The following is a 17,867-nucleotide window of genomic DNA, read 5'->3' on the forward strand; positions in this document are numbered from 1 at the left end:
CTAACGTAGCCGACCAAGAGGCCTTCACAATCCAGAGGTAATTCCATCTTTCACAGACCTGGGATGACTTATGTGTCGATTTTTTTTCAAAAGGTTTCCTGTGTAGCCATATTAAAAATAAATGAGGGTTGTTATTTTTTATCTTCCCATGAAAATGTGAGTTATTAAGAGCTGCCACTGAAACCTCTTGGTAGAAGAAATCATTACTGTAACACCTCCACTTAACAGTCTTTCTTGTCTGATTTATTTTACACCAAATTGACACTGCAGAGAGAGTTGTCACTTGTTTCCCGTCTCCGATGTATTAGAAAGGAGCTTCTTCTGTATATTTAGAAGACAGATACCCAGTGTATTCATTCTTGAGGTCTGTTTCAAGCTGCTTTGAGAAACATTGAATATCTTTCCCATACATCCATAATACAAAAGCTTCCAAGCTGTTTGAGGCTATAAAGTTGGTGGCAGATCCTGCATGAGCAGACAAGAAATTCTTGTATGTGGAGAACTTGACTGTCAAACTCCTACCTTAAAAATATGACTTGAGACTTAAAGATTTAATAGCTTTTGAGGCTTGCATTTTGTGCTTAGGAGGCTTTGCTTCCACAAAAGCATTTTGTTGATATGAATTTTACTCTTGAGGAATGAAATTGGCACCATCTCTTTCACGTTCACACGCAGGATTACTGCGCATCCAATCTGGTTTAACTGTGGGATGCTTCCCTTTGCCAGTCCAAAGAATTTTGTGAGCCAGCTTAGTCCCAGGCTGATCCTACAAAAACTCTTTAATTGTTTTAATTTCATGCAGGATTAGCTCTGGCTCACACCGTAGCTGTCAGGGTGAGCGGGAGCCGTGGCTGAGGGCAGGAGCAGAGCGGTCTCAGGGTGCCATGTGAATACGCTACACGCAGGCTGAGGGCTACGTCTGAGGGTGCAGTTTCAAGATAGCAGTGCAGTGGTAGCAAGCTCTGTATCCTATTGATAAAATGCCTTCTCCTTCCCCTATCAATCAAAGTAAAAAAGAAAAGTACATACAATTTTGAATGGTGAAGCTCTTGCTTCACGTGGGGATGGATGCAGGAATCATGAGAAGCTTTGCTATGTAGCGTTTGGTTTTACTGTAGCATTAGGATTAATGCCTTGCCTGAGTGTTACCTGTTTTTTTTTTTTTTTTCATTTTTGTGGGCCTAAGAGTTCTTGCATTTGTATAATTTCTGTGGCTTAATTAAAGGGTTTTACTGGCATAATAGCTAAAATAAAATACATTCAAATAAAAGTAAATAACCATTTTGCATTCCCAGTCTGGTTTTGTAGTTCATAACTCTCAGGATAGTTATAACTGTGCAAATACGCAATGTTTTCATTGCGTGTAAGGGTTCTGTTTTCACATTTGATGACTTCAGCATTGTTTATTCTTTATTCCAGTAAAGCATTTGCTTTTAGCTAAAGAAAATGCACATGCAAAGAAAATAGACCAGAGGAGAAAGTGGCCTGCATAATAGAATGATGTTATTTTCTTCTCAAACTCTAATTGACATTGAAAAAAAGAAATCCCAAGGAGATGGTTAGAGGATTTTTCCTTGAAACACAGAGAAGTGGAAAAGTGGGAGGCAGTGGCAGTTTGCAGAGCTTGGGGTTTCCATTCCCAATTACACGCTGGCTGCCGCGTTGCTGAATTACGCGGAAAGTGCTGAATGGGGCCATTATATTCCTCCTCAAAAGTTGTGGGCTATGAAATACAATCCGAGGTATTTTTAATGAGTGCTCTGAACCTCCATTTCAGCTCCTCCAAAGAAACAAGGAGAGCAGTATGCTGCTAAATAGTGCTGAGGCTGGGGGGTTAAACTCATTCAGCCTTTTGCTCATGGGAGGGAAAATAGTATCAACATTTACTTGACAGGTATGTATTTACTTCCAAAGTTGAGTAAAACAGCTTTCCATGCAGCAAACTCTGAAAAATGAGGTTGTAGCAGCCTCACATCAAGCTTTCCTCTGGTTTCTGAAAACAAGTGCTGTGGGGTGGCGCAATGTGGTGTTGCATGTTGCTCTTGAGGTGCTCTTCCAGAGAGCTGCCACTGTTGGACACCCACCAAGGGTCTTGCCGCTAGCGTTGTTGACTTTGGGCATCTTCCTCCACTCTTAGTGTGAACCTGCTCTTAGAAAAGCACACAAGTTGGTTGTTACCTTCCCTTTTTTCCTTTGTGCCAATTCACGAATCAGTTTGCTCCAAGGTCTGAAGTTCATGACGAGCTGGCTCTCATTCTTCCAAGTCATCCCTGTTCGACATCAAGGCTGTGTAGCTGGGATACAGCACATTAGTGACACTCTTTTGAGAGGAAAATAGTCTCTTCCTAAAGGGAATGTTTGCCTTGCTAGCAGGATAAAGAACCACTACAAGATGCTCTTTAGTTTTGCTAATAAAACTAGGCAGATGTGACTCAATATTTGCAGGAGCTACCTTCAGGCAGTAAAATAACATATTTTAGTAACGCTTCTCATTGTCTTTTTAATGTCTGGTTGTTCTCATCCTCACTGTGACTTCAAAATAATGTTGAAGAATTTTGCTTTAGAAACAGTGGCTCTGGCAAGAGTCTTGGGAGACTCGAGAGCCATGAAATTCTACAACTTTAAGCAGCTGCTTAAAAGACTACTTCAGCTATTACTGACTCCCACTTCTCAGAGTCTTAAGGTAGCCAGCAGTAGCAGCTGTTCTACAAGAACCAAGACTTAGGGCTTTTCAGGAGGTAAATTAGCCTGTGCAGAGGCCCCTTGCTGCAATTTGTTTGGGTGTTTTGGTTTTTTGATACTGAAATTCACATTCACATTTCATGTGAAGATGTGTGTTATCTCCATCAAGACAATTTCCAAGAGTCTCAACCACGCAAAAATGACATCTTCAGCTGAGTTCATTAGCTGAGGGGATCAGAGCTATCCTTTTAAGCTGATCAGGTGATTTTGAGGAGCAAGTGTGTCATGTATATATGGTTTTTGAATCAGTACAAAGTCAAGGCAAAGTTGGTTGTATTTTTCTGAGAGCTAGATGTCAACTAGTTAAAGTGCTGTAGTGCAGTAAAAGCAACCAGAGAACCATGAAACTAATCATGAAGCGTTTTATTACTGCTTTTCACGGCGAATAGTGTTTGGTAATAAACAGATACATATTAAGAGCACAGTGACCAAAGGCTGAGTGTTTTTGGTGTACAGTACTAGTGGACTAGAAGTGCCAGATTTCCATGGGCATTGCTGACAATGGGTCGAACCTGCCAAACAAATTGTTCCATGGCATTTTGTCCCATGACTTTCATGACTTCCCCTGATTTTTGTCCCCCATGACTTCTTGGGGAAGATGTTCCCCAGGCCTCTCTTTCTTTGGTAGGCTCTTCTTCACGAAGGAGTTCACTAGTTTTGTGGTGGTTTTTGCTGTCTCTGCATCAGTTAGAGATTACAGTAATTCAAGAGACAGAAATAGAAGCAGTACTGATATCAGTTTGCATTTGTAAGAACTGCTAAAAAAAAAATCAGATCATATGTGAAGATGATTGGTTAGTTCATGGCAAGAAAGGCTCAGTGCTGAAGCCAGACCATCTCTTCTCTTTTCTATTTCCCCCCTGGATAGAGAAGTGCCATATAAGTGTGGGCTGTACTTGCCCATTAAGTCACAAAGCTGTGATTTTATGTGCCGAAGAAGAAGAGACCAAGCGGAGCCTCCAGTTCCAATAGCTTTAGTGAGCTGTAATTATGTAGATCTACAGCTACTTGAGGAATTACTAGAGCTGAATTTTATATGCCTGACTCTGCTGTAAGAAAAAGTTTAATCAAGCGCTACTGGAAATAGCCTCATCATACAATTTTACATTAGATTTGCTAGATCATCTTTTCTTTTTTGTTCCATGCTATTTAACTATTAAAGAGGATTATTTAGAAGCAAAAATAGTCTTTTCATGATAAGCATTCATTTTTTCACCTGAACTTTGTAGGTGGCTATTTCTGGTAAAGTTGCTTTGGGAGAGCAGAAGAGAGTTTAAAATCTAGTTGGAAAATTATTCTGCTCTTGCCTTTTTTAGGAAATATTTTGACAGAAGCCAGTTTATGACAAGCAGAAAAGCAGGAGCATGACTGCAATGGCAAAGCTGTCTATGTTCGAAAGGAGAAAATTACATGTTTCTTTAGGAGCAGGCGCTAAAAAATGCAAGCGAATGAAATAGTTATTAAAAATACTTCCCCATATATTTTTACTTTGGAAAATGTTCGTTATGTTGACTTTTTTTATTTAGCTAATAATCATAGCGCTAAAACTAGTACAGTTTACTGCTAGTGTGTTTTTTTTAAGGGCAAGTATTTGACATAAAACACACCTGAAGCAAAAATCACTGCATCTTACAGTCATACTGTTTAAAACAAAACAAAAAGACCTGCCACCAACAGTAGTGCTTCAGAGACTGAGATGGGGAGAACTGGCTGCAAAGGGAAAATAGGTTACGTGGTGAGTGTGAAGTAGGAAAGCAATGTACTAAAATCTAAAAATAAAAAATACTATAATAGTCTCATTGTACACCAATGGCAGATGATCGATTGCCTTTTTTAATGTGGAATAAGAAGCCCACTGCTCAGTCTCATCTCTGAAGTTATTTTTATACTATTTGCTTATCATGAACCCATTTTGGTTTTCGTATATATATACACACTAACAACTTTGTATAACTGAGAAAATTCATGCTGCTAAGTGTGTGGGGTTGTTACATTTGGCGATGATTATGACTGCATATGGCTTAAGAAATAGTCGTGAAAATGCTGGGTGAAGTTTTTGCTATCAATTCAGTAGTTAAACTGAAGTACAAAAGTAATTTGGAGGTTACATTGATCTGAAATATTAGAGCTTTTTAGACGATTTCTAGTGAAAGAACATTTTTTTAAATTGCTTTGTATTTTAATATTGGTAAAATGTAACATACAAGTGTTTTTATTAATATTTAGCTTGACCTAAATTGTGGCATTTCATTTTTGAGCATTCAAAACACGATAGGAGTAGGGGATTAAGAAAATAAATGTCTGTCTTTATATTACGGTGAGTGTCAATAATGAGTATACCTTTGTCTTTCAGATGAAAATAAAAGAATTATTTTCTCTTGATCAGTTGTTACTAATGCCCTAGGAATTGAAACAAACAACATTAAAAAAATACACAAACATACACAAAATACCTTTTTTTCTGGTCCATTTGCAACAATTTTGAAGGAGTAAAAGAGAATAGTCCATGCTTCCACATGAAACTCTTACCTTGGCAAAGCCCCCTTACATTTTTCAGATGTTCCCAAGAGAGTGTTTATTTTACTTCTTTGCAATCTGACATCGTGGTTCAGTAACATTAAAAAAATAGTAACAAAAAAAAAAACTTTCAATGAGAGGTCTGTTCACTCTGAGTTCAGATTAGCTGGGCAGGACTGGTAAAATGGCTGTTTGATCCTAAGCAGATACATATGCATGAGTGTGTATGTATGTGTGTGTGTGTATATATATATATATATATATATGTATACACTCACACACACATAAATATATATATATAATAGAATAAATATAGATGAATTTGAGAGGAGAAAAAAATGTGTCCAAACTTCCTTCTTATAAAGTCTTGGAAAATTTTCAGATGCTATACATTTTCTTTAAAAGTTTTGTTATTACAGTCTGTGCCAAAGAATGATCTGAACAAGTATATAGAGGAATATATTTTTTAGTATTTGGAAGTCTCCTGAAAGTTAAAGAATTGTTCAATCTATTAAAGTATTCATCGCTGGCAGATGCATAAATAACTTACTGTTTTGGATTTTGGTGGGAGTAGAGGGAAGAGGAATTGAGTAATACTGAAATAATGAGCAGTAATATTGAAATAATGTGTTGGATGCACAATGCATGATGCAGGCTGCTTCGACTCAGTACCTTCATCGCTTGCAGCTAAATGTGGTTATGCACATTATTCATAATTTAGGACTTACCGGCCTGCCATTCCCTGAAAATGTGAAGTGTCTTTTAAGATGTAATATCACAGAGCTAAATGAAAGGCCAACTCAAAGTACATTAAGCAATAAGGCTGTGTAGCTAGAAATCAGTAAGCTTGTTTTCACTGCAATAAAATTGTAATGTTATTTTGGTGCGGCTGGAAACTACCTCAGGAGAGGAATGGGAATGCCCTGCTACCCACATGGCTGGGAATCACCTCATCTAAAATTAACCTTATAAAAAGGAGGTGTGGGGACTCCCTTCCAGCAAGGCATCCACACAGCTTATAGGGAGGTACAGACCTTGCCACCAACGGTCATCCTGGGTGACTTCCTTGTGACTTGCGTACCTCGTCCTCCTCACTGGGGCTCCTGCAGGTCAGCCCTGGTCGTTTTTGGTGTGGGCACTTGTTCCATGAGGCTTCTGCGCAGCAAGAGGTGCCCTCACAGCTTGGCTCATGCTCGCCACGTTGGACCTATGGATAACCACCAGATGTCTCGGTCCCATGCTCTTGTGTTTGACCCTACAGGTGACCATCTTGGCCTTTGCTTGGTCTAGCCGAGTGCTGCCCGGCGCTTGGCATCTGAGACATGACAACAGGCCTTGGTGGCTGGAGAACACGTTGTCCCATAGGCCCTGTAAACGTGGTCAAACCCGACCCTGCTGTTGGGTACAGATGAGGTCATGGCTTGGCGTGCTCATTCCTGAATGCGTCCTCTGTCCGTTCGTGTTTACTGCGACCTGAGTGACTCCTCGTTTGCTTCCATGTTCAGTGGTCTGAGAATTTAATTTATTGTGTTTAAGTTTTTTTGTAAAGATATCATGCAACTGCAGTGAATTAGCATCTCTGTAAGATGGGCCAATTCCTGTATTTTTGAACATTACGCTTCTAGTTCTACCAGAGTAAGGGTGTCACCAGGCTCTACATCTCAGCAGCGCTTGTACACACAGTGTTTCCTCTTGAACAAACTGTCAGGTTTTATTTTGTGTTAGACAGATCAAAGCTAAGAAGAGTTTAGCATAATAATCTTATTTACAGCTACTTGAGTAAGAAACATTTCATGTTACAAGGGAATGCTCCAGAGAAAATGCCAAGCGGCATAAATGCTATCACACTGCCATACCGTTGTCTAAATGCGTATTAAAAATGAATTTTATGAAAACACTCATCAGCTTTTAATCAGCTGCTTTTCTTCTTGGTATGAGCTGAGTCACATTTGCTCTCCTTAGCTAACCTCGTGCTACATGGTGGTGCAGAGCGGCTCCCCATCTTCTCTCCCTGTCGATCAAAAACCTCCATGTTGCCTGATGGACCTTCTTTGCTGAGAGACTGGTACAAAGTTTCATCTCTGTCTGCCAGGAGTTCATCAGATACTTTAGTAAGACGTGTGCATGTGCTTTAACCCAAGTGATCTGAAAAGCAGCTTTTCCTTTTCACTGGTTATGCATGTGGATGGAAGCAATGACCTTGGACACGAACAGGTCTTCTGCTCTGCAGCAGCCTTGGCCAAACTTGTCTGGACACTGGGGCATTGGACTGACATTATCAAATCTAAATCACTTGCACATGTATTTCTGAAAACTAGTGTAGTTACTATCTAATGTTCCTTTAATAGTATTCAATTGTCCATAATAAAATACACTTAGTGGGAAGTCGTTTCATTAAGAGACGATGGCTGTTGCGATGGATGAGCTGAGCAGTGTTAGAAAGGCCCTGCCATAACTAGCAAAAGAGGTGTGACTACCAGCATGGGCTGGGCATTGGTCCACGGGAGGGATTGCAGTTTGGTGAAGCTAAGGAACACAAAGTGAGTGTACTCAAATATATTTACACTTCAGATTTATTTCATGTGGTGTTACGTCCGATCAAAAGTACTCTGTCTAGAAAAAAATAATCTTCTTTTCCTTGCCCTCTGCGTACCCTCTTATTTGACTCTCTGAGATGATTTCTTTTTAGTTTCTGTGAGGTACGTCCTGACAAATGCTTCAAAAAATCAGTCCTATCGGCTTGTTCTTGGTCTGTTTTCTGACAGTATTTGCAAGACTGTTGTTTGCCGTAGCTAATATTAACAACAGTTAATAAAATCACGCCAGTGAACTTTGTTTCCTGGTGGCATAGATCTGCTCAAGTGAGTAAGTTGGGCAAAAACCTGCTCAGCAAGTTCCTGCAGAGGTGAAGTTGACTTTTCCCTTCCAACTTCATTTTCCAAGCGAGCGAAGGGTTTGGTCATTGTGCCCTCCATCTCTGAGGCGACTGAGGCGACTGAGGCCCACGGTGGTGGCATCTGCACTGCCCTTAGGAAAATGTCATCTTCTTCATTCCCCTCATGTCAGCCTAGCTGCTGGGCATTTCCTTTTCCCCATATATATTGCACAGGGTTGGATGAGCTTCCCTTGAAAAGGTGCTTCGTGCTCAGGATCGTGGCTCAAAACCCAGCTTACTCTACATGAAGAATTTGGGAACTTGGTCTGCCACCATGATACAGAGACCAGACAAACCTGACAAACCTGGGGGGACTGGAGGCCAGGTGAACCACTGCCTGCAGCAAATAGCCTGCTAGCCAAGGGCACTTGCCAGAGATGAGAAGCCTGGGCTTGGGTTTGCTGCGCAGTTTCAGCCCACTTGCTGACTTCAGCTGCTAATGGATTTCTTTTGTTCTATTATTGCTCTTTTTTTTTTTTTGCTTTACTAATTATTTACCTGGTGAAAAGGTAGGTTGAGTGCAAGGTCACTTGTCCGGGCTGTGAGCAGGAATTTGGATGTGGGTTTCAGCTAACTGCGGAGTTTGGGCTGCCTAATAGGTCGTTATTTATTCTGAAGTGAGCCAAAATGGCTTTTTTCAGGAAGTCTATTGAGTTAAAATAGGTGGGTCTCTGCCAGGAACAAAAATATTTGCTTGCTGTCTTACACTTAAAAAGTGGGGTTTTTTTTTTGCCAAAGAATCACTGGTTAGCCATAATTCTCAGTATCTGCTGTCAGCATGGATTTAATCGATGTGCTGCTCAGAAGTATCCTGGCAATGAGCGAAGCTGTTGCCTCTGAGAGCTGTAACATTTTGCAAAAACATCTGGTCTTTGTAGAAGAGAGGTTTCTATAGTGAGAGTGGAAATGTTTCCCCTTGACTCCTTGGGACTGGTGGGCAACTCAGAATAGCATGTGCAAGCCTGGAGCTGCCCAGCATAAGCCCATGTGAAACCAGGACCTGGACCTTGGGCATCGGTGCCCAGCAGACAAGCCAGAGCCATGCGCTGTGTGGGGCAGGTCTGTGGTATTGTGACCATCTTGGTCTTGCCTGTGTCTGAAGTGCATTGGCCAAGAAGGCCAAGGGGATCCTGGCCTGCATCAGGAGGAGCGTTGCTAACAGGTAGAGCAGGGATATCCTGCCCCTCTCCTCAGCTCTGGTGAGGCCGCACCTGGAGTATTGGGTGCAGTTCTGGGCTCCCCAGTACAAGAGGGACGTGGAGCTTCTAGAGAGGGTCCAGCATAGAGCAACAAAGATGATTAAGGGACTGGAGCATCTATCGTATGAGGAAAGACTAAGCAAGCTGGGCCTGTTCAGCCTAGAGAAGACTGAGAGGGGATCTGATCAACATACACAAATACCTAAGGGGAGAATCTCTTGGTGGTGGATTGGGCTAGGGGTGGAGGGAGGTTGGACTAGATGATCTCAAGGGGTGCCTTCCAACCTCAACCATTCTGTGATTGTGTGATTCAGTGTCATCCAGGGAAGGATGATTATCCTCCTGCGGTGGTGGCCTGGGGGATCTGGCTGGAGAATCCACTGAATTTGAAATGGTTTTGACAGTGTTTTTTGCTGGACAATATTTTGGTCTAGTTACTTGTTCTGCCACTTATTACGAGCATTTGTGTTTTTCTGCAGTGAGTAACCTTAGGTTTTGGTCTCTTCTTTACAGCAAAGAGCTCCAGGGAAAGTTTTGCATGATGCTGTCTGCAACCACCTGAATCTTGTTGAAGGCGACTACTTTGGCCTTGAGTTTCCTGATCACAAAAAGATGATGGTATGTAAAAGGGTTCATTTTCAACTGCTTTTCACTTACATGCACAAGGTTTTCTTCCCTCCTCTCCTTCCTTTAAAAGTATAATTAAGTCTGAATCCCCAAGAAAATAAAACCTTTTTTTTTTAAAAAAAGTGCTCATTCCTGCCAGAGTCAAAGAAATGTTTTTAAAACCTGATTACTCCTTTCAGGTTTCATCCATGTTGAAATACCAGGTAATTCGGATGTGAGAGGGAAAACAGTTTGTCTCCAGTCAGTTGTACCAGAAAAGCCGAAGGCTGGTTTGACGCAGAGTGGATTTGCAATCTTTAACAGCTCGCTTAATTTGGAGTGGGAAGATAGTGAAATCTTTCTCTGTAGACAGGGCAAGTTGCAATAACTGTGACACAATTCCACGAAAAATATTTTGGGACAACAAGACATAAAAGATATAATGAGGGTAGTAGAAAGAGGAAAACAAAATGATGAAAGCACTGTCTGTAGAGCTGGGTGTAGCAGGCAGGTGTGCAGGTCCTGACCCAGCGCGCTTTCCGAGCAGGTGCCTGCAGCATGCACACACTGCATTAACAGTTCTGGGGTAGAAACAGGCTCATGTGAGGTAGTGACCTCTCGCTTCCTTTTCTGAGGTTTATTTCACTTTAGATTTACTGTGTGACCTTCTGGCATGTGTGCTAGCTACCTGGATTGCTAGGCCAGTGCATTCTTGTACATACCGAATTTCTTGCCTGGTCAGTGAGTTCTGCACCAGTATCCTTGCTGATCTAAAGGAGATGACTTTGAACAGTAATTAAGAAGGAAAAAAAACCAAGATGAATCTTTGTGTCTATATAAAATTTCTATAAGGAACAGTATTTCTTAACTGAAGACAAAAGAGGTTTTATTCACTACTGCATAATCTGTTGTCATGGTAGTAGTGTTCACATAGTCTTGGATCAACTATAATTAAAAAGAATGGTGGAAAAACAGTCTTCAGTCTTTTAGAAAGTGATCACTTCAGTTTGCTCCTGGATTTACATGAAACGCAGTTTACTAGAAGTAAGCACAGTTTCCTCTTCTGCTGTATATCCTCGGTTAACTCTTGTTCCTGTACAGTGCTATCACACCAGGGTCCCCGTTAACACAGACAAACTGACATTACAGACAAATCCTAGCGTCTTGTGCCTATACAAGCTCCAGAACAGGAGAGCAGGTCATCTGGTCTGACCATCTCCACTTCACAGGTCATCACATTTCAGCTAAGTGACCCTCTGTTTTGCTCAGCACCCTGAGGGAAAGGAACAGGTTTTGGTCTTGTGGAAACAAAAAGTGGTTTATTTGCTCGAGGCAGAAGCAGGGGAGAGACTGAGATCCTGCCAGCACCAGAGGCCCTTGCAGCGGCCAAAATTTGACCGGGTGGAACTACATCCAGACATTCCCAGTGGGGGAACCAGGGCTCTTGGATGAAGAGGAGGGCAGAAAAAACTATCATCTGCTATTGCCAGTTTGCCCTGAAAGAAACCTCCTCCACACATCGGAGAGGGTACCCCATCTGCCCTTCCCTTGGGGTAGCACCAGTTGAGCGGGTGCACATGCCAGTTGACAGGTGTCTGCAGGCTGCTCTCGCCTTTGCTTCCAGGAAAGGAGGAGGTGCCCAGATCTGGCCCCCATCTGGCCAGCTGTGTCCCAAGAGCGGTGCACATCAGTGGGAGGGATGCTGTCTCCTAAAAACTCCCTAAAAATAGGTTGCAGGAGCTCTGAAGTGCAAGATTTGATTGCGAATCACAGTTTCGGTGTGGAGTAGCACACCAATGTGAGCCATATTTACACTTAAGCTGTAACAGCAGTTTATATAATGCAGGGGAGATAAATGTTCCTGTGGGATTTAAAACTTTCTGAGCTTCTTGCTGGCTGTAATGCAGAACATGAGCATTGGGCATACTAGAGAATTTGCAGTTAATTGTGCATCTAAGAAATAAAACATACACACGTATTTTACTTTGTATGATTTGAACGGGATGAGTTGCTGCTCTTCCAGCATAGTGAGGTAAAAGGAAAAAATGATAAATATTTGGAATGTATTTGTTTGAATGTTATCATACATGCATGAAGCCCTGTATGATAACATGCTGTTAGCAGTTCAGCTGTGTTTATTTCAGCACTCAAGGCTCCAGACCTGCTCTTGGACATACTGGCAGTAGTATGCTGGGATGCCTGGCAGTCACAGATGTGCCAGGGGGCTGCATTTGTAACAGAGAAGACGTGGAGGGTCTAAGTGCTGCACCTGCTGCTCCGGCAAGGGGAAGTGAGGCAAGGTGCTCAGGCCCAGGGTTTTACAAAGTGTCACCACGCTTGATGGCTGCCCAGATTTCCCTGCTGCTGGAATCCAGTCACTGTCACAGAACATCTGACTTTGCTTACAAATTAAGTAATCAAACCTTTTTAGTCCCAGAGAAAACTGAGGTTGTGAATCCAAATTTGAATCCTCACATTATTTCTAATTTCCAATTTATAAACCATCCTCAGAATCACTCTGTATAGACTGACAGTGGGAGTTGCAAGGTGTTTAAGTTTCAATTGCTTAGGTTTGATGACAGTGATGAAACTTTTATTATTCTCCACACTCCTCCTTCTTCCCCACACACATTCAGCATGTACATTAGTCGTATCCAGCAGTCTGGTAAAGGATGTTGTAACTTGCTTGCAAGAGAAAGCAGAGAAAGGAACAGTACACAATATGCTTATGCTATATGCTATATCCCCCAGGGAGAGAGAGAGGATAAGTCTTTGTTCAATCAAATAAAATTTATGTCCCACATTCTTGTAAACTGGCTGTTTCATATTCAGGATATTTTTTCTCCCCTAAACTTGGCAAAGCTGCTGACCATCAGAGCAGATTACGTACATGCCAACTTTCTGAAACAAAACAGTTTAAAAGTACTGAATTGCCAAAAAGTGTCAGAGCCAATTTAACCAGTGATAAACACCATTTGCCTATTCTTGGATAACAAAGCTCCTTCAAAAAAATCACTTTCAGAGGCTGAGAAACTTAAAACAATTCCATTGAGAAATGTTAACAAGTTTAAAAGCGCAGGAATGTGAGGTCTGGGCTAACTGGAGGCGCTGTTAAGGTACCTCACTGATATGGGAACTAGGAAAATAGCGATCAACATTACAGCAGTTATAACAGAAAAAGATGCCTGTTTCCATCTGGCGTCTTGGATGGTTTTGTAAAATGGAGATTTTGAGTGTGTTTCAGTCTCCATATAATCTAAAACTATTCAAGGTCAGAAATGTATTAATTTATATACGTATATGTGTGTATAAAAGAATGTATACATATATACATATATATTTATCTTCCAGGAGAAAGACTTGATTAATTTGTTTTTTAATGGTTTTAACCTTCGTGAAGGTTGTAGGATGTTCCTCTCCAAATTCTAAATGTCTCCAAGGAAGGCTCCATGCAGTGCAGTGAGATAACAAAATACAAATCCTGGGTTTAGTTATCAGCTGAGCAGTGTGAGCTGTCACACTCCTTCAATCCCCATAGGTTGTTTGGCTTTTATCTCCCTCAGCTTCCTGTAAGCTGTGTGAGAAGGAGTGGTGATTTATCCAGACCCTTCCAGCTAAGACTACTGAATGGGGCTGTAGGCTCTGGTCGTGGTATTTCCATCTATCGCTTCCCTTTTGAAAGCTGGAGGAAAGACCCACACAACTTCCTTAAAAAATAGTGTGTTAAAAAAAGAGATGAAAATAAAGCATTTGCAGAAGTTACACTGTACCCAGTGTACTTAGGAAAGCCTAGATTTACAGAAGAGAGAAAATGTGCTGTTGAGGAGTAAGCTTTCTTACTCGCTTTGAGCTGGGCCTGCCTCATGCTCTTGACCACCAAGCACATGGTCCTCTCTGCAGGCAGCAGTGCCAAGAATCCTGATCTCCTTGGGCTGATGTGGACATCTCCACATTGACATTGAAGCCTCTCCAGGGGACTCCTGTGGGGACCCCAAAACCAGGAGACTGTCGTCGTCTTCTCATTTCTCTATTTGCCCAGCATTCCCAGTGCAAAGGCAAATATCAACCCCTTCCAGTTGCTTTTCTGTAGGTTAGTGCAGGCGCTGCTGTTGGCGCTGGCTCAGGCCTCCCTGGTGGGAGCATCCTGATCATATTCTCAAAGGCCACAATGGCAGCGTAGGATGTCTCTTAATTTCTGGTTTCAGTTTCCTTTCTGCAAATCGACTGGTTACTGGCCCAGCTTTCTGTGGTTGCTGCTCTCTGAGATAAATGAGATTTTGTCCTTGCCGAATGCTGTTTCCCCGATTCTCTAAGTTTTTGCTGTTTCAAAAGCTGTGCCTCAGTGATAGCTTATTAAGCATAAAGACCATACTGGAGAAATTAAATAAGTAAATGAATAACCAAACCAAAGCTTTGTTTAGAGATAATAACACCACTTTCTTTTGGTTTTAGGTGTGGCTCGATCTTTTGAAGCCTGTTATGAAACAGATTAGAAGTAAGTACTTCCTTGCCGTCATTCTTTCTATCCATCTGAGAATAGCTGAATAAATGAGGACTCTGTCAACTGGTATCATTATCATCTTCTCACTTTTCTTTACTGAATTGTATTTGGGTTGTTTTTTATCTCAGTTCTATACTTGAAAGCTGTACTGTGTGTGCTGTCAAATTACGTTGCAGCAACAAATTCTACAAAGCACGTAGACATCAATCACATCTGGTAGTGGGTTTTGGAAGGCTTAGTCAGTCACTAGAAGCATGGACTTGAGGCAGGGATATCAACAGAAGGAGCACATTTGCGGAGGAAGAAAAAGCATGCAACAAAAGAAATACGCATTGCTGAAAGGTAGCAGTAATCACGAAAGAAGAAAAAAGAACCAGAAAAAGAAATTATTAATGGGAAGAAACCAGCCAGTATGCTACAGCTGCCTGGGGCGTTGCCACAGAACTTGGAGCTGTCTTAGACCAGGAGGAGAAAAGTTGGGTTAAAGAAACCAGGGCTTGTCACGGTGCGTGGCTGGAGAGAAAAGGGAACTGTAAATATTCAGCACCCTTGGGAGGAGGAGAAATGAACAGGAAGAGTTTTGATGATTATTTATTTCTTTAGCAAAGTAGTTCATTTATGGACATATGCTCTGGAGATTAGATATTCATGGGCACCTCTCCAGAGCACGTGTCAGATATAAACAGATATATATCAGTTACAGTAGATTCTGTGGAAACGCTCCCTCTGACAAGAGAGAAGTACATTGTTACTTTTGTCATTGACCATATTTGTAGGAGTCCAAACAATTGTGCTGCTATTAAGATAGAAATATTTTTATAGTGGACTAGAAAAAAATAGTCTATTTCAGTACCCTCCCATTCCTTTTCAGAAGTAAGCATCACAGACCCAGGTATTACATTTTAGTGGATCACCTCATGCAGTAACTAAAAACAGACTTGGTTTTGGCAGCATATCCTTCCAGGAAGCCACTGTTCTCTTATTATTCGTAAATGTAGTGTGCCATTTTTGACACCATCAAAAATATTAATGCAAGATGAAGGATAGCATATATCCATGCACTGGATATTCCACCAATCATCCATTGTATATCATTCTGTATAATAAAATATGCCTGGCGTGTTACAAATATGGACTAATTTCCTTTGACATTTCCCTAGGACCGAAGCACATTGTTGTAAAATTTGTGGTAAAATTCTTCCCACCTGACCACGCTCAGCTGCAGGAAGAACTGACAAGGTTAGTAGTTGCGTAATTGGATTCTTTTAATCTCCAGCAGACAGCAAGGAGAACGTGGGATTTGAGGTGACCGACTGACAGTCAGCGTCTCTCTCTCAGTACTAACTTGGTGCTTTTTGCACAGCCTTTGAATGCACCTGGAAAATGGGAGCATAAGACTCTGTTGCACTCTGTGCTAAGAGGTTCTACAGTGCACAGGAGGGCATGGCTATGGAGGAGCTTTGGGAGGATATGGATATGGATATGGAGGACCTCTGGGAGAGCTTTGGCCTCCTCGAGAGAAGACCATTCAGAGTCCTCCAAGCCCCTTTGGCAATAGTGTTGAGGGGTCCTGGACTGAACTGTGTGTTGGTGCCCTAGAGGTCCCGCTTGCCGAGGGACATGTGTGACCTTCTCAGCCAGTTCTGGGAGAGCATTTTCACCGGGATTGACCCCACATGTGGGCACCCTTTTCACAGAGCTAACGCAAATGCCGAAAGCTTGCGTGGGTGGGAGTGTGACTTCTGAGATGGAGAAACGCAAAGGTTTGACTGGAAATGAAAAGTAAAAGAAAAATAGAGATGAGCATACATGTATGCAGAGAGAGTGCCTTGAAGGTGTGTCTGTTTTCAGTACTCTTAAAAAAACTTGCTTTAAACTCTAAATTTCCTACTATAGGCACAGATAAAGGAATCATAATTCTGTATGAGTGAACAGGTATTTCAGACACCTATTAAAAAGTTCTTCCTCACTAGCAGATACTTTTTCATTCAAAAGCATTTTATTTCCTTGCAGTATTTTTTGCTGAAACTTTTCAGCTGTTTCTGGTCTATAATCTTTATCTTTTGTAACTACTTTTTCTTTTCTTCTGTTCTGATTTACCATTTTAACTATTCTTTCAGTTTTTACTTTTGATCCTCCCATAGGCTGAAGTCCGCTTCTACAAAGAGCTCTTGTAGCTATAGAATGTGCTTTACAAAGAATACCCCTTCATAAGGTTTCTTCAAAAAAAAAGTGTTCTGCATTTATCTCTGTCTTGTTTTATTTTGGTGGTAGAACAATGGAATGGGAAAAAATGATTGGTGTTGACTACTGACCTTGATGTAGGAAAAATGAATATTTACTTGAAAGAGTGAGGAAAAATAATAAAGGCCCGAATGAAAGCTCATTATGTTACTAATGAAAAAATCCTGTTTCTGAGTAGGTATTCCCCATATCAGTTGCTTAGTATATGCACTGTAAATTGATTTTAGGGGCATATTTCTACACCTGGAGACATCTCTTTGAATCTTAATGATTTTTTTTTTGTTAGGTTTTTAAACGTATACACTAGGGACCTTGAATGTATAAGTACACAGCAGTCTGTGGGATATGAAAGCATATCCACTGGGAAGAGCTTCATCACTTGGAGAAACAGTTAACACATCATTCTGGTGCTTTGCCTTCCTGCTAGGGTGAATTCTGTATGACAGAGGGATCTGTATCTTGGCGTATCACCTGATTTCTAGACAAGATTGAGAAAAAGAAGACACTGCGCAAGTTTGAAAAGAACATTTATTTAAATTTGATATATTATTTCATGTACAGTGTGTGTTGGGTCCTCACCTCAGTTACCCACATAATTTGTAGAAGTCAAGTCAAACCAACATGATTTGTGTGCATGCTTTTGTATCAGCATGATAAGGATTTGCGTTTCTGTGCTTTCAGATGAGGTGATAGTTTCCTTCCTTCTGAGTAAAGCATGCTGAGTAGAGCATGTAGGTGAAATCTTCTCATGAGAAAATCCCATCTATGTTATTTGGAATAAACTTCTGACTGTGAATATCTTCATATTGAAATCAGAGCAGAACTACTGACTCAATGGAAAGAAGGCAGTTTTCTTCTGGTAAATTCAGTGCTGATCTTTTGATGGTACTCTTAACCTCCAAGATGTGGCCATCCTCATTGTCAAATGGTCCACAGCTACAAAAAAAAAAAAAAAAAAAAAAAAGAAGTTACAGTTTTTCACATCTGTAGAATAAACATGTACAAAGGCAGCATTAACCAGTTGCCTGGTTTAAATCTCTCCAGGTGTAGTAATGAAATACTTACAGTGGGCTTGCTCAGTGTGTTTCAAAGAAGTGAAGAACGTGGCAACCTTGCAGCTCTT

The 17,867-nt window shown here is 41.2% G+C and overlaps 1 protein-coding gene across 4 annotated transcripts in view; it reads left to right on the forward strand.

Annotated features, from left to right (window-relative positions):
• Positions 1-17,867, forward strand: part of FARP1 (FERM, ARH/RhoGEF and pleckstrin domain protein 1) — a 191,814-nt gene that overhangs the window by 117,709 nt on the left and 56,238 nt on the right. For all 4 annotated transcript variants that reach the window (XM_088523313.1, XM_088523314.1, XM_088523315.1 and 1 more), the window contains exons 3-5: positions 9,907-10,011; positions 14,452-14,494; positions 15,661-15,739. In XM_088523313.1, coding sequence (XP_088379439.1) covers positions 9,907-10,011; positions 14,452-14,494; positions 15,661-15,739 — 227 coding nt within the window. The remainder of the gene's footprint in view (positions 1-9,906; positions 10,012-14,451; positions 14,495-15,660; positions 15,740-17,867) is intronic.

This window comes from Tinamus guttatus, unplaced genomic scaffold (assembly GCF_059628265.1).
Source record: "Tinamus guttatus ecotype Peru unplaced genomic scaffold, ASM5962826v1 Tinamus_guttatus_pri_ptg000180l, whole genome shotgun sequence".
Classification (NCBI taxonomy): Eukaryota; Metazoa; Chordata; class Aves; order Tinamiformes; family Tinamidae; genus Tinamus; species Tinamus guttatus.